Source organism: Dermochelys coriacea, chromosome 24 (assembly GCF_009764565.3).
Source record: "Dermochelys coriacea isolate rDerCor1 chromosome 24, rDerCor1.pri.v4, whole genome shotgun sequence".
In the NCBI taxonomy this organism is placed as follows: domain Eukaryota; kingdom Metazoa; phylum Chordata; order Testudines; family Dermochelyidae; genus Dermochelys; species Dermochelys coriacea.
The window spans coordinates 12,790,070-12,805,431 of record NC_050091.1 but is presented as its reverse complement, the minus strand read 5'-3'; the positions used below and the strand labels follow the sequence as shown (position 1 = coordinate 12,805,431).

At 56.4% G+C, this 15,362-nt stretch overlaps 1 protein-coding gene across 2 annotated transcripts; it reads left to right on the top strand.

The window, feature by feature from the left end:
• Nucleotides 1-6,062: 6,062 nt before the first annotated feature.
• On the top strand, nucleotides 6,063-9,900 carry LOC119847793 (ly6/PLAUR domain-containing protein 5-like). Of its 2 annotated transcripts, XM_043502065.1 has the most exons (6): nucleotides 6,063-6,233; nucleotides 7,193-7,345; nucleotides 7,775-7,951; nucleotides 8,115-8,246; nucleotides 9,095-9,629; nucleotides 9,696-9,900. In XM_043502065.1, exons 1-6 carry the CDS (start codon nucleotides 6,155-6,157, stop codon nucleotides 9,838-9,840), a joined length of 1,221 nt encoding a protein of 406 aa, XP_043358000.1. In that variant the 5' UTR covers nucleotides 6,063-6,154; the 3' UTR covers nucleotides 9,841-9,900. The 2 variants fall into 2 exon arrangements, with proteins under 2 accessions (XP_043358000.1, XP_038238808.1); XM_038382880.2 differs by having other exon boundaries at nucleotides 9,095-9,892.
• The last annotated feature ends 5,462 nt before the right edge of the window (nucleotides 9,901-15,362 follow it).

The following is a 15,362-nucleotide window of genomic DNA, read 5'->3' as shown; positions in this document are numbered from 1 at the left end:
ACCCAAGGCCTTACGTGCTACAAGGATCATTCCGCCCATTTGACAGATGGCAAAACTGAGCCCTGCAGCAGGGCAGTGACGGGCTCCGAGGCCTGCAGGCAGCCAGCAGCGAGCTGGGGTGAGAGCCCGGGTGTCCTGCGGCCCAGCCTGCCTTGCGAAAACCACCTCCTGTCACAAGCTTTCAGTCCACCTGACTCACGAAACTCACATCCTGTTACATCGCGTCCAATCTCCTCTGACCTGCCCCAACCTGGTCCCTGCAGGAGCCAGAGCAGAGCTGTGAGACACAGCCCCACGGGAGTTAATACTGCCAAGATGGAGAATCTCATCCCCACGGTTCATTCCCCGCCCTGGTTAAAACCGATGCCTTATTCCCAGGATGAATTTATCCAGCTTCAACCCTCAGCTGCTGGCTCATGTGCCCACATCCTCTGCTCAACTGACCAGCCCTGAGCAAATCTGCTCCCTGCATAGGGACGGACAGACGGGGAGCACGACGCCCCCGGAGCCTGCCCTGGGCTCAGCTCCTGGCGTCGCTCGCTTTGCGGCAGGGCTTCAAACCTTCAAATCGTCCTCGGGACTCTGCTCTGACCAGTGTTTTCCCTGGGAATTGAAATTGGGGGGGGGTGTTTGAATATATGGTGGGGTGAGGGCCAACAAAGGTTGAGACCATGAGGGCGAAGGGGGGCTGTATGGCACCATCATAAAAACTGAAAAATGTTTCACGACCATTTTATTAAATATAACTCAGGTTTTAAAATCATCACAAAAATAAATGTGTTAATCTCTAAAGTGCCACAAGGACTGCTCGTTATTCTCACAAAAATTAAAGTTGGCTAAATTAAATGTGGTGCCCAGAACTGGACACAATACTCCAGTTGAGGCCTAATCAGTGTGGAGTAGAGCAGAAGAATTACTTCTTGTGTCTTGCTTTCAACGCACCTGCTAATACATCCCAAAATGACGTTTGCTTTTTTTTGCACAGTGTTACACTGTTGACTCATATTTAGCTTGTGATCCACTCTGGCCCCCAGATCTCTTACCTCAGGACTCCTTCCTGGGCAGTCATTTCCCATTGTGTGTGTGTGTGCAACTGACTGTTCCTTCCTAAGTGGAAGGCTTTGCATTTGTCCTCTTGAATTTCATCCTATTTACTTCAGACCATTTCTCCAGTTTGTCCAGATCATTTTGAATTTTAACCCTGTCCTCCAAAGCACTTGCAACCCCTCCCAGCTTGGTATCATCCACAAACTCTATAAGTGTACTCTCTCTGCCATGATCGAAACCACTGATGAAGACATTGAACAGAACCAGACCCAGAACTGATCCCTGCGGGACCCCACTCGTTACGCCCTTCCAGCATGACTGAGACTTGCTGCACTTGGGGGGGAGTGTTTTTTCACACCCCTCAGGGAGAGCAGTGAAGTGCCTGTGTAGACGAGCCCTATATTTGCCCTTTTCCAGTCTCTGGAATGTCTCCCGTCTTCCACGACTTTCCCAAGATCATCATGCACGGCTCAGATATCTCCTCAGTCAGCTCCCTGAGTGTTCTAGGATGCGTTTCATCAGGTCCTGGTGATTTCAAGACATCGAACTTGTCTAAGTCATTTTTAACTTGTTCTTCCCCTATTTTAGCCTCTGATCCTACCTCATTTTCACTGGCATTTGCTATGTTAGACGTCCAATTGCCACCAACCTTCTTGGTGAAAACCGAAACAATGATGTCATGAAGCACCTCTGCCATTTCCACATTTTCTGTTTTTGTCTTTACCCCCTCATTGAGTAATGGCCCTGCTCTGTCATTGGTCTTCCTCTTGCTTCGAACGTATTTGTAGAATGTTTTCTTGCTTCCTTTTATGTCCCTAGCAAGTTTGATCTCGTTTCGGGCCTTGGCCTTTCTAATTTTGTCCCTACATACTTGTGTTATTTGTTTATATTCATCCTTTGTAACTGGACCGAGTTTCCACTTTTTGTAGGACTCTTTTTTGAGTTTCAGACCATTGAAGATCTCCTGGTTAAGCCAGGGTGGTCTCTGGCCAGACTTCCGATCTTTCCTATGCAGTGGGATAGTTTGCTATTGTGATAATCACAGGTTTCAGAGTAGCAGCCTTGTTAGTCTGTATTCGCAAAAAGAAAAGGAGGACTTGTGGCACCTTAGAGACTAACAAATTTATTAGAGCATAAGCTTTCGTGAGCTACAGCTCACTTCATCGGATGCATTTGAGCTGTAGCTCACGAAAGCTTATGCTCTAATAAATTTGTTAGTCTCTAAGGTGCCACAAGTCCTCCTTTTCTTATAGTGATAATGTCTCTGAAAAACTGCCAACTGTCTTCAATGGTTTTTCCCCTTAGACTTGCTTCCCGTGGGATCTGACCTACTAGCTCCCCGAGTTTGCTAATGTCTGTCTTCTTGAATCGCCCTTTGACTGCATCACCATACTGTGTGCTACTCCCGCGGGCGCTGCTGATACGGGCGACTCACGGAGTCCCCAGGCGGGTGATGCTCTGGAATTGCTCCCTACGAAGCCAGTCAGGACTCTGGGGAAGTCTCCTCTCCTTGAGCAGACACACAGCTCACACAACTTCCACCTTCCTGGGTCTGACCTCGGACCATCCAGCATCCTCTGCCCCTACATGCGCTTCCCACAGTGAGTCCGCCCAGGCGGAGTCCTGGGGAAGCCAGAGGGTCCTGCCCCCCAACTCCGCAGTCAGACGGGACTCTCAGCCAGCCAGTAAAACCGAGGTTTATTAGATGACAGGAACATGGATTAAAACAGAGCTTGTAGGTGCAGAGAACAGGACCCCTCAGCCAAGTCCATTTGGGGGGCAGTGAGCCAGACAACCACGTCTGCACTTCACTCCATGTCCACAGCCAGCCCCAAACTGAAACTCTCTCCAGCCCCTCCTCCTCTGGGCTTTGTCCCTTTCCTGGGCCAGGAGGGCACCTGATTCCTTTGTTCTCCAACCCTTTAGCTCTCACCTTGCAGGAGGGAAGGGTCAGGCCATCAGTGGCCAGGAAACAGGGTTTAGGCCATTCTCTGTGCCCAGATCCCTGCACACACCTGTCTTCTAGGGCTCTGCAATGATCGTACACCCTTATCCCACCCCCTAGATACTTAAGAACTGCCTAGGGGAAACTGAGGCACCCCCACAATATTCAGAGGAAACATTAAGAACAGTCCTGCTTCGTCACAGCGACCCACTCCAGTCCCTTCTCAGGGGCCTGACGGACCCGCTCCATCCGGGAGATGGTGACCGCAAACCCAGAGGCTTTACAGGAGAGGCGGAGAGAGGCTCCGGGTGTTTTCACATCCCCTCCAGACTCCAGCAACCCCTGGGACCCGGCACCTTGGAATAAAGATGCGTTATGGGGAACATTCGTATCGCGGGCACTGGCATAATAATCCCCTGCTTCCACAACCCATGGAAAGGAAGAAAATCTGTTCCCGAGCTGCTGCAATGAGAGCGCAATGTAACCAAAGCCTCGTTGTCGCTGGTGCTGGCAGGGAAAGTTCTCCAGGGGGCTGACTGGTAACTGCACAGAGCCAGGGGGCTGCGGATTGTCTCTCCGGGGGCAGCCTGGGCAGAGAGAGGGACAGATTTAAACCGGACACTCTGACCGCCGTTTGCATATCCCCCTCTTTAGAAGAGACACCCTGTATTTCCTAGCATGAACCCAGGTTCTTTGTGTAAGGCTGGGAGAGAAACACTGAGATCACCCTTCTCACGGCAGGGCTCCTCACAGGATCGCATTTGAGAGTCCTCTCTGAATTTATGCAGGTCAAAATCACGTCTTCTGTATCCTCTTCCCTAACTCCCAAACCCAGTCCTAACCCTAAGGAGAAACTCTAACCCGAACCTGAGCACTTCTCTTAACCTTAACATTTAACGTGTACCTTAAACCTATCATCTTAACTCTACCCCTCAAGTGAACTGTAACCCTAAATGTAAATTTGAACCCTGATCTCAAATATTAACCCTAACCCTACATTTTATCCTGACTGACCTCTCCCTGACTTACTGTGCGCCCCAGAACTGGACCCAGGGCCTGGCAGCGTCACCCCTGGGTCAGCTCCAGAGGGAGAATCCCCTCCTTGCTCCACCTTGAGATCCTCATTTAGCCAGCCCAGGACAGCATTAGCCCGTCTGGCTTCAGTGTCATGCAGGGCGGCCCTGTTTCACTGATTCTCCCCCAATGCCCCGAATCCCTTCTGGAGTCGCTGCTCCCCAGTCCCCTGCTGTGTGTCTGGCCAACGCCCCTCGCCCTAGTCGGTGATATGTGGCGGTATTAAAATGCCCAGTTACCTGCTGGCCCGGCGGGTTTCCTGCGCCCCCAGCCCGTGTGGCTCGGGGCCTTTCTCAAAGCCAGCAGCAGACACACTAGTTATTTCACCTGAGAAATTGCAAGAGCGTTTTAGGCCTGTTCAGAGTTTCCCCTGAGCTCGCCCATCGCTGGTTTTCCCTGAGACCAGCCCATGCTGAAGTCAAACGGCCGCTCAGCGGGTGAAGCCAGCCCGGTGCCACGTGGGCAGAAGGTTCGGTCCGAACGAGCCATTTTCTGGAGAAACCGAGTGTCGAGCATGACACCAGCTTGGGTGTTTGCGTTGCTCCCTGCTGCGCTCGCGGATTTAGCGCATCACCCATGCAAGCCGTTGTGGCATGATTGTGTGTGCACACCAGTGAGGCTGGGTGTATATGTGGGTGTCAGGCTGTGTTTGGGTGTGTCCATGTGTGTGTGGGGGGGATTCCTGTGTAGGTCTCAGCCCTAGTGTCCCTCTTCCCTCAAGCCCAGGTTCCCCCCTGGCCAGCGCCCACATGTGGGGCTGGATTTTTCGGCTCCGGGCCCGTTGCCCACCCAGGCGCTGGGGTCGTCGAACCCACCCACTGACACACAGAGCAGGGCTCAGCCCCTCCAGTAGGGGGCAGCCCCCCAACCAGATCATGAGCCGAACACCTGACCTCTGTAGTCTGACCCAAAGCTGGGTATATATAATTGTAACTTGAGGATTAACGGGTTCTTGTCCCAAGATCAAGCCCAGTAAGATTATTGTAAAATTATCATATAATTTGGGAACCCCGATGTTCACAGGTGCAACACTTACACCATCGGAACTCTCTCCACATATATAAAGATATAATTTATTAATAGTTTAGCAAAGTTATACACACACTTAAACTCAATGAGGCAGATAGAGATAACACAGAAAATACATTTGGACGGCCATCCTTACACGCTGGACTGCTCACCATTATCTTTCTCATCACCGTCACCGTCCTCATCTTCCCATCAGTCTGGCCCCCCACAACCTTCTTGTCAGCTGTTGGAAATGGGCCGTCCTGATTATCACTACAAAATATTTTTTTCTCCTGCTGATAATAGGTCACCTTAACTGATCACTCTCGTTATAGTGTGTATGGCAAACCCCATTGTTTCATGTTCTCTGTATATCTATCTATCCATCTTCCTACTGTATTTTCCACTGCATTTATCTGATGAAGTGGGTTTTAGCCCATGAAAGCTGATGCTCAAATGAATTTGTTAGTCTCTAAGGTGCCACAAGGATTCCTCGTTCTTTCTGCTGATACAGACTAACACGGCTACCCCTCTGAAACCTATAACTTATGAAATACCTAAGTCTACCTGTGCCAAAGGTTATAGGTCTCAAGCTTCTCACTAGCTAGGAAAGGCAAATCTTACAGGATCAAAGCCAGCTGGTTCCTTGCATTATTACTAAATAGAATAAAGCAGGATAACAAAGCAATGCATGTGATACAGGTAAGCTGGCCCCCTGGGCCACACCTCCCCCCGGGCGTGAGGGACGGGGACTGGGATGGCGAGGAGAACGGGGAGGAAATTGGGCACAGGGGGGGTGTCTCTGGGGCACCCCGGCTGCCCCCACATCCAGGGCCTGGGTACCGCCTGTCTCCAGCCAGGGGCTGCTGTGGTACCAGTTGCCCAATGAGATCATTGCACCAGAGCTGCAGAAGTGGCGCCGTGGTGCAATCCCGCTGAGCAGCGCGCGGGAGAGGGGGACTATAAATTAGAAGCTCCCCCCCACACACATCCGTACGTGGCTGAGACTCACCCCCTTGGACACAGCTGCACAGATCCCGGGCGGGTTGCACCTCTCCGGCAACTGGGCTCTCTGGGGCCATGGAGGGCCATGGGGCGGGACATGGGGTGCCAGCGGCAGCACTGCTGGCAATCCTGGCTTCGGCTCTGCTGATCCCAGGTACCAACAGCCTGGATTCCTGGGTTCCCTGGGAGGGGAGTGGGGGCTGGTGGGTCAGAGCAGGGGGGCTGGGAGCCGGATTCCTGGGTTCTCTCCCCTGCTCTGGGAGGAGAGGGAAGGGGGAGCCTAGTGGATAGAGTGTGCGGGGGGGGGGGGTTCGGGAGCCAGGATTCCTGGGTTCTCTGGGAAGGGAGTGGGGTCTGGTGGTTAGAGCTGGGGCGGGAGGAGGCTGGGATCCAGGACTCCTGGGTTTTCTCCCCAGCCCTGGGAGGGGAGTGGGGTCTGGTGTTGGGGGAATGGCTGGGAGCCCGGACTGCTGATCCCAGGTACCAAGAGCCTGGATTCCTGGGTTCCCTGGGTGGGGAGTGAGGTCTAGTGGGTGAGAGTGGGGCTGGGAGCCAGGACTCCTGGGTTCTCTCCCCTGCTCTGGGAGGAGAGGGGAGGGGGAGCCTAGTGGATAGAGTGTGTGGGGGGGGGGTTTGGGAGCCAGGACTCCTGGGTTCTCTGGGAAGGGAGTGGAGTCTGGTGGTTAGAGCCGGGGCAAGAGGAGGCTGGGATCCAGGACTCCTGGGTTCTCCCTCTGGCTGTGGGAGGGGAAGGGGTGGCCTAGTGGACACAGCTGGGAGCCAGGACTCCCCCTGCTTAGCCCCTAGTGGGCACATCCTGTGGTATTGTTGTTTCGCTGGCTCAGGCACCGACTTTGTTGTGAGTGCACACACAGAATTCTAAACACACAACACTGCTCGCCTCTCTCACCCACCGCAACCACTAACACACAGAGGGACCCACAAACCATCACGTCCACACAGACCCACCATGGCATGCAGAGAAACACAATCTCACACACACATACAGAGCAGCGCTCGTCCCCTCCAGCAGGGGGCAGCAGGGACAAACGTGCACACATACACGCACACACACCCCGGTGCCCACCCGCTCCACGTCTCTGTCCCCTGCAGAGACCAGTTCCCTGCAGTGTCACAGCCACAGCTCCGTCCTGCTCCACGACCGGGGGGGTAAACGCCTCGACAGCGTCGTCACCCCCAAAGGCACCGAGTCCTGCACCCCGACCCACAGCGCCTGCATGGAGGCTGCCGTCACCCTCAGAGCAGGTAACAACCCCACAGCGCAGGGAGGCCAGATACCAGGCTTGATGGGCCCAGGGGGCTGAACCCAGGGGGCAGGGAGGGGGAGGGATACCAGGGTAGATGGGCCCGTGGGGCTGATCTAAGGGGCAGGAAGGAGGTGGAACACCGGGCTCGATGGGCCCATGGGGCTGAGCCGAGAGGGGCAGGGAGTGGGCGGGATACCAGGGTAGATGGGCCCGTGGGGCTGATCCAAGGGGCAGGGAGGAGGCGGGACACAGGGCTCGATGGGCCCATGGAGCTGAGCCGAGAGGGGAAGGGAGTGGGCGGGATTCCAGGGTAGATGGGCTCGTGGGGCTGATTCCAGGAGTTCCCCAGAGATGGGCCCCTCCCCAGGGTCTGTGGAATTCCCTGCTACTGTCTTCACCTGCCTTTCGTGTGGTTCTTTCTCTCCAGGGGGCATGTCTGTGACTCTGATCCAAAGGGGGTGCAGAGATGGAAACCCCAAGGGAGGGACCGAACCCCCCGCTAGGCCCAGCAGATTCCTCCACATCCAGGCTGATGTCCGCTACTGCCAGTCTGACCAGTGCAATGCCAAGGGGCTGGACCTGGGGAGCCCTGGCCAGGGCACAGGTAACAGGAATGGGGAACAGGGCACGGGACCTCTCCCCTCTGCGGGGCGCCGGCTCCCATCCGGCCCCGGGGCAGGGATTGGCTGGCTCTGGGGGGCGGGGAATGGGGCACGGGGCCTGTCCCCTCTGGGGGGGCACCGGTTCTGATCTGTGTCTCGTTGCAGCTCCGGCCCCCAGCGGCCCCACCCAGTGCTACGCCGGCCTGAGCCTCGGCCCCCAGCCCCACACTCTGGAGCGGGTGACGTGCGACGGGGACGACACCCGCTGTTATCACGGCAACGGCACCCTCACAGCAGGTGGGTGGGGAGCAGTGGGGTGACGCTGGGCTTTGTACCCCAGCAACACTGGCTTCCCCTGCTGCCCTTGGGGTGCATTGCAACCCCCACACGCCAGTGACCAGGACGGCACAACTGGCCGGGGCACTGCCTGGGTCAGGGTGCTGCCTCCGGCCCCCAATGCACCCTGTACCTGCCCCATTGCACTCTGGGGAGGATGGTACAACCACTGCCTCCTTGCCATGGAGGCCTCATCGGCTGCCCAGTTGCACTCTGGGAAGGTTGGCGTGACAACCACCACTTTGCCGTGACCTCTCAATGGCTGCCCCATTGCACCCTGGGAAGGTTGGCACGATGCCTGTTGCCCCATGGCACATAATGGCTGCCCCATTGCACTCTGGGAAGGTCAACACGATGCCCGTTGCCCCATGGCACATAATGGCTGCCCCATTGCACTCTGGGAAGGTTGGCACGATGTCCCTCTCCCATGGCACATAGTGGCTTCCCCATTGCACCCTGGGAAGGTCAGCACATGCCCGTTGCCCCATGGCACATAATAGCTGCCCCATTGCACCCTGGGAAGGTCAGCACGATGCCCGTTGCCCCATGGGACATAACGGCTGCCCCCATTGCACTGTGGGAAGGATGCCATACCAACCACTCCTTTGCTGTGGACCTCTCAATGGCTGCCCCATTGCACCCTGGGAAGGTTGGCACAATGCCCATTGCCCCATGGCACATAGTGGCTGCCCCATTGCACCCTGGGAAGGTTGGCACAATGCCTGTTGCCCCATGGCACATAGTGGCTGCCCCATTGCACCCTGGGAAGGTTGGCGTCCCTCTCACACACGTCCCACTTGTGCCCCCAGGGAAGCTCACGGTGCCCATCTTCATGTGGAGCTGCCAGGCCCCATCCTGCGCCATGCCACCCAGCCGCCACTTCGGTCCCCTGCAGCTCAGCCAGGCTGGCGCCTGCTGCTCCGGCAGCTACTGCAACGGGCAGGGGGCCCTGGCACCGGTCTCCCTGGGCCACAAGATCTCTTCGGGCCATGTCCCCACCGGGATACCCGGCTACAGCCTCCTCGCCCACGCCACGGCCAGGAAAGGCCACAAACACCCCGGGCGCAGCCACAGCACGGCAGCCACGGAGCTGCCCTACCTAGACCACACCGACTACAACGACAGCATGGATCTGCTCAACCCCAACTACGAGGGGGACACGCCCCACAGCACCCGCCCCCGCACGCGCCCCACCGAGCCTGGCAACAAAAACAGCTACCCCACATCCACCGTCCGCCCCAGCCACAAGCACCCCAATCCTCAGTCCCACAGCTCCCAGGCGCCCAGCCTACGCCTCTGCCCCCTACTAGTGGTGCTAGGGATAGCCCTCGCGGGGCTGGGGGCCAGGACACCTGGGTCCTCTCTCCAGCTCTGGGAGGGGAGTGGGGTATAATGGGTTGGAGCGGGGGGGGGGCTGGGGGCCAGGACTCCTGGGTTCTCTCCCCAACTCTTAGTAGCTATGAGGCAGTCACTCCGCCTCCTCCCGCCCCCACATTGCATGCCTCAGTTTCCCCACATTTACAGGGAGGGCTCCCAGAGGTGGGGGGGGGGTTAAATTCCCTCCCCCCCATTCTCTCTCTTTAATAAAGTCTCTTACCCACAAACCCTTGCATCGCCCAGCTGGTCTCTTTCCGGTGGCGGGGTGCGGGGGTGACAGGAATCCTGGTACCGGAGAATTGAGGCCGCTGGCCTGGGTCATGTTCTGTGGTTCCGCTTGCTTCTGCAGCCCCCTGGCCCTGTGCCACTTAGATCCACCACTTGGCCCACAGCCCCCTTCAGGTCCCCCATCGGAGGGGACATGCCAGCCCCCCCTCTGGCACAGATGGGACTCACCCCCACCCCAACCCATCGCAGTATAGAGGGGAGGGAGAGAATTGCTCCCCTCCAGCCCCCGTTCGTTAGCATGGTGAGAAAAAAGGCAGGGGCCCTTTAAATGTAGAGGAAAACTGAAAAATGGACCCAGGCATCCGGGTGGGACTTCAAATTAGACAATTCCATACTGAACACCTCCCCCCCTCCCTGGTTCTTACCAGCCCCCCTTCGCTCCCTTGAGTCGTTACACAGCTGCCCTGCCCCAGAGACAGCTGTATCTCAGCGCCGGGCGAGGGGTCCCTGTGTAACCAGCCCGTGCCCCACCCCAGAGACAGCTGCATCTCAGCGCTGGGAGAGGGGTCCCTGTGTAACCAGCCCGTGCCCCACCCCAGAGACAGCTGCATCTCAGCGCCGGGCGAGGGGTCCCTGTGTAACCAGGCCCCCAGGTGGATGATTTCCTACATTCTGCCGACAGAGCAGGTTCTATCCAGCCCCAGCCTGGCTGGGAGCCAGAAGCCAGCTAGAGGGGTGAGGAGCAAGGGGGGAGCAGGACCACTGGGGGGGCCAGCAGATGGGGGGGGTCATTCACAGGAAGCAGCCGCTCCTTGTCAGTCTGGCCGTCCTACCCTGTCACTCATATGCAGTTTGTGACCACAGAGCGGGGCTTCGGGATCCCCCGTCACAGCCACCCCCCCAGCCCAGCCGAGACCCTCTTCTGGACCCCAGCACAGGCTGAGCCACCATGACCCATGGGAACCGGCACCGCCCTATCTCCTGGCATCGGCTCTCCTGATACAAGGTACTGGGGTGGGTTAACGGAGCTCAAAAGTAAGCAGGCCTGGGAGCCAGGACTCCTTGGTTCCATCCCAGCTTTGAGAGGGGAGTGGGGGCTAATGGTTAGAGCGTGGTGGGGGGCAGGGAACGGGAGTCAGGACTCCTGGGTTCTTCCCCAGCTCTGGGAGGGGAGGGGTGTCTAGTGATTAGAGCATGGGGAGGGGAGCCAGGACTCCTGGGTTCTGTCCCGCTCTGGGACAGGAGAGGTGGGACATGGAATTTCATCTAGTGTTTGGCACGAGGCCAAAGCTGGGGCTTCTTCTGCCCGAGGCCAGTGAGGTGGGGGCAAAATGGGGGGGGAACTCATCCCTCTGTGACACAACCCCCCCCCGGCCGGTCAGGGGGCCCTGCTACTGACTCCTGTCTCCTGATGGGCCCTTGTGTCCAAACCCAGGGGGATTCCCAGATGGCTCCCCCATAAGCCCCCGATTCTCTCATGCAGCAGGCACCGCCCTGAGATGCTACAACTACAGCAGAATTGACGACGGCGCCTTCACCCCACCGCACCCTGCCAGCCACAGCACCGCACCTGCGTGGAGGGCATCAACACGGGCGGGGCCCCCGGGGCTTCCCCGGGACTTCCGGGAACCAGGCAGCAGGGGGAGCCGCTGAGCCACGGGGCGGGGGAGAGATGCGGCAGAGCCTGCTGGGGCGGGATCCGTGGGAAGCACAGGGCGGGGCTGGCGGGTGCTGCAACGAGACAGAGACGAGTTTGATGGGGGGCCTGTAACTGCTACAGAATTACTCCCAATTTCCACTGGGATTATGCTCCATGGGCATTACTCCCAGTCGACTCCGGAGTACTCCCAGTTACACTAGAGTTACTCCTGATTGGCAGTGATAATACTCTCAGGTTACTTCTGATCTGCAATTGACTCACTCCCAGTTTACATTGGAGTTACTCTAAATCTACATCAGAGTTGATCCTCTTGTATACCAGGGCTCCTTTCCTTTTACACTGGAGTTACGCCACATTTACTCCAGGGTTACTCACTATTTACAAAGGAGCTAATCCTGACGTGTACTGGTCTCATTCCTAATTTACTCCATAGTTACACCCAATTTAAACCACAGTGACTCCTGAATTACACTGCAGTTATCCCCGATTGCTCAATGGGTTTACTCTCAATTTTACCCTGGAGTTACTCCCAATTCACAACAGTTACTCTAGTTTTACTGGTTTCAGAGTAGCAGCCGCGTTAGTCTGTATCTGCAAAAAGAAAAGGAGGACTTGTGGCACCTTAGAGACTAACAAATTTATTTGAGCATAAGCTTTCGTGAGCTACAGCTCACTTCATCGGATGCATTCGGTGGAACATACAGAGGGGAGATTTATATACACACACAGAGAACATGAACCAATGGGTTTATCATACACACTGTAAGGAGAGTGATCACTTAAGATAAGCTATTACCAGCGGGGGGGGGAGGGGGGAAGGAGAAAAACCTTTTGTAGTGATAATCAAGGTGGGCCATTTCCAGCAGTTGACAAGAACGTCTGAGGAACAGTGCGGGGTGGGGTGGGAGGGAGAAATAACATGGGGAAATAGTTTTACTTTATGTAATGACTCGTCCACTCCCAGTCTCTATTCAAGCCTAAGTTAATTGTATCCAGTTTGCAAATTAATTCCAATTCAGCAGTCTCTCGTTGGAGTCGGTTTTTTGTTGAAGAATTGCAACTTTTAGGTCTGTAATCGAGTGACCGGAGAGATTGAAGTGTTCTCCGACTGGTTTTTGAATGTTATAATTCTTGACGTCTGATTTGTGTCCATTTATTCTTTTACGTAGAGACTGTCCAGTTTGACCAATGTACATGGCACAGGGGCATTGCTGGTACATGATGGCATAGACCACATTGGTAGATGCGCAGGTGAACGAGCCTCTGATAATGTGGCTGATGTGATAAGGCCCTATGATGGTGTCCCCTGAATAGATACGTGGACAGAGTTGGCAACGGGCTTTGTTGCAAGGATAGGTTCCTGGGTTTGTGGTTCTGTTGTATGGTGTGTGCTTGCTGGTGAGTATTTGCTTCAGGTTGGTTTTACTCTAGTCACACCGGATTTGCTCCTGATTTACAGTGACATTACTCCTCTTTCACACTGGAGTGACTCCTGATTTCCACATCTCAGTTACCAGACTGACACTGATTTGACTCTGGATTGACACTGATTTTACTCCCATTTCAATGGCAGTAACTCATAATTTATACTCCATGTGCAATGCTGCTACCTCCAATTTGCAACAAAGCCACTCCTGATTTACACTGGAGCCTCTCCCCATCTCCACCATAGCCCCTCCCCATTCCAACCAGATTTTCTCCCCATTTACACCAGATTATCTCAGGATTTAGGACTAGTCCTGCCCCTTTAACTCCCTTTAAGCCTCACCATCCCCTGCAGCTCTGCCTTCGGCGCTGGCAAACCCAGGGCAAGGTTCCCGGAGTAAAAGGCGGAAAACCTGCCTTTGAGTGAGAGACTCCAGGAGCTCCAGCTATTTAGCTAAACAAAGAGACTTGATCCCCGTCCATGCGTCCCTACGAAGGGAACAACTATTGAAAACAGGCTCTTCGGTCCAGCAGAGGAAGGTCTGACCCGACCTGACGACTGGGAGCTGAAGCAAGACAGATTCAGACTGGAAATAAGATGGACATTTTTAATGGTGAGGGTGAGTTCCCAAGTGGGGCGGTGGATTCTCCATCAGGCCAAGTTTTCAGTCAAGCTGGGATGTTTGTCTAATAGCTCTGCCCCAGTTCACACAGGTCTACGGCACACAGAGCGTCTACACTCGTTGGTAACTCTGGGTTAGGCAGGGTTGAGCCCTGGCCCCCGGTTTAGGGCCCCTGCGTCTACACTGCAGAGCGATAGGGCTTGACTCCGACTCGACCACCACGGTGGGGTCCTGGGTCGGTGTGTAGACAGAAAGGGGGCAGGGCTAGGCCTGCACCGTGGATGGGCCCCGGAGCTCCGCCCGGCTGGTGCCAGCTGGCCTTGGAAGAGGGGATTGTACCAAGGGTGGGTGGCATCTGGCCCTCACCGTGAGCTCGCCTGGGGGCTGTTTTCCGCTGCTCTCTTCACCCCCCACCCCCAGCTTTGATTTCCAGGCAACTGGACGGTGACCATGGTGCACCCAAAAGCCCCTTCTCGGGCACCTCGGCATCGTCTAACCCCAACCTGCCTGGCTACTCCTGCCACCACGTCTGCAACACCAGGCTCCGCAACTGGCTGGGAGAGTCCGGGAGCCAGGCAGGTAACTGCAGCTCCGGGCATCTAGGGGGCACCGGCCTCGGGGGGTGGGGAATGGGGCACAGGGCCTGTCCCCTCTAGGGGGTGCCAGCTCCCATCCTGCCCCAGGGCAGGGCCTGGCTTATGGAGGGGCAGTAACCTCTCAGGTGCGTCTCCCCACCCAGAGCCCCTGCCCAACAGCGTTGGGTGCCTGGTGTCTCTGGCTCCCATCCAGGAGGCCTGCCCTGCTGCTGAGAAGATCAAGTGCCTTGGGCAGAACAGGAACTGCTTCAGTGGCACCCGTCCCAGGCCATCAGCATCGGTGAGGGATGCCCGGGGTCTGCCCTGGCTTGGGGAGGACAGTGTGGTCCAGTGGTTAGAGCAGGGAGGGCTGGGAGCCAGAATTCCTGGGTTCTATCCTGGCTCGGGGAGTGGTGTGTAGTGGTTAGAGTGGGGGGGCTGTAAGTCAGGACTCCTGAGTTCTCTACCTGGCTCTGGGAGAGGAGTGGGGTCTAGGGGTTAGAGCAGAGGGGGCTGGGAGCCAGGACTCCTGGGTTCTCTCCCCTGCCCGTGCTCTCCTTGTACAGTGGATGATCCCAGCAGGGCCGGTGCCCAGGGCTCTCAGCTGTGAGCTGTGGCGGCCCCAACCACTCTGTGCTTTTCTTGCACAATCCGGCGGTGAGAGGAGGGATGGGCCCACCCGGCCCGGGGCTGAAGAACAGACCTTGGACTCCAATAACCTTGCGCCCGGCCCCCTTCTGGGCACTTTGCAACAACCAGACAACCCCAGCAGCTTCCTTCTTCTCCTCTGCTGTCATAAATCCACCCTATGGACATGGCCCCACCTCGATGGGATCAAGGGCCCCCTTGCCCTCCTGCCATTGACTCTGTGTCACTGTGCGGTTGGTCCCCGGCTGCCCCGCCCCAGAGGTGGCTGCATCTCAGTGCCAGCCGAGCCAATGCCATGCGGCATTATGTGTCACTGACCCTTGCCTGCCCCACTCCAGAGATGGCTGCATCTCAGCGCCAGGTGAAACATCCCAGTGTTATGTTTCCAACCCTGAAGCTAGCTGCTTTATTCCTGTAGCCGTTCCCTTCCCTGCTGGGGCCCAGCGGAGGTTACATGGGGGGAGAATGACTCAAAGAAAGGGGCACCTGGGGGGTGCCACCCACGGCCAGGCCTCTGGCTCTTTAAGAAGGGTGAGGAGCA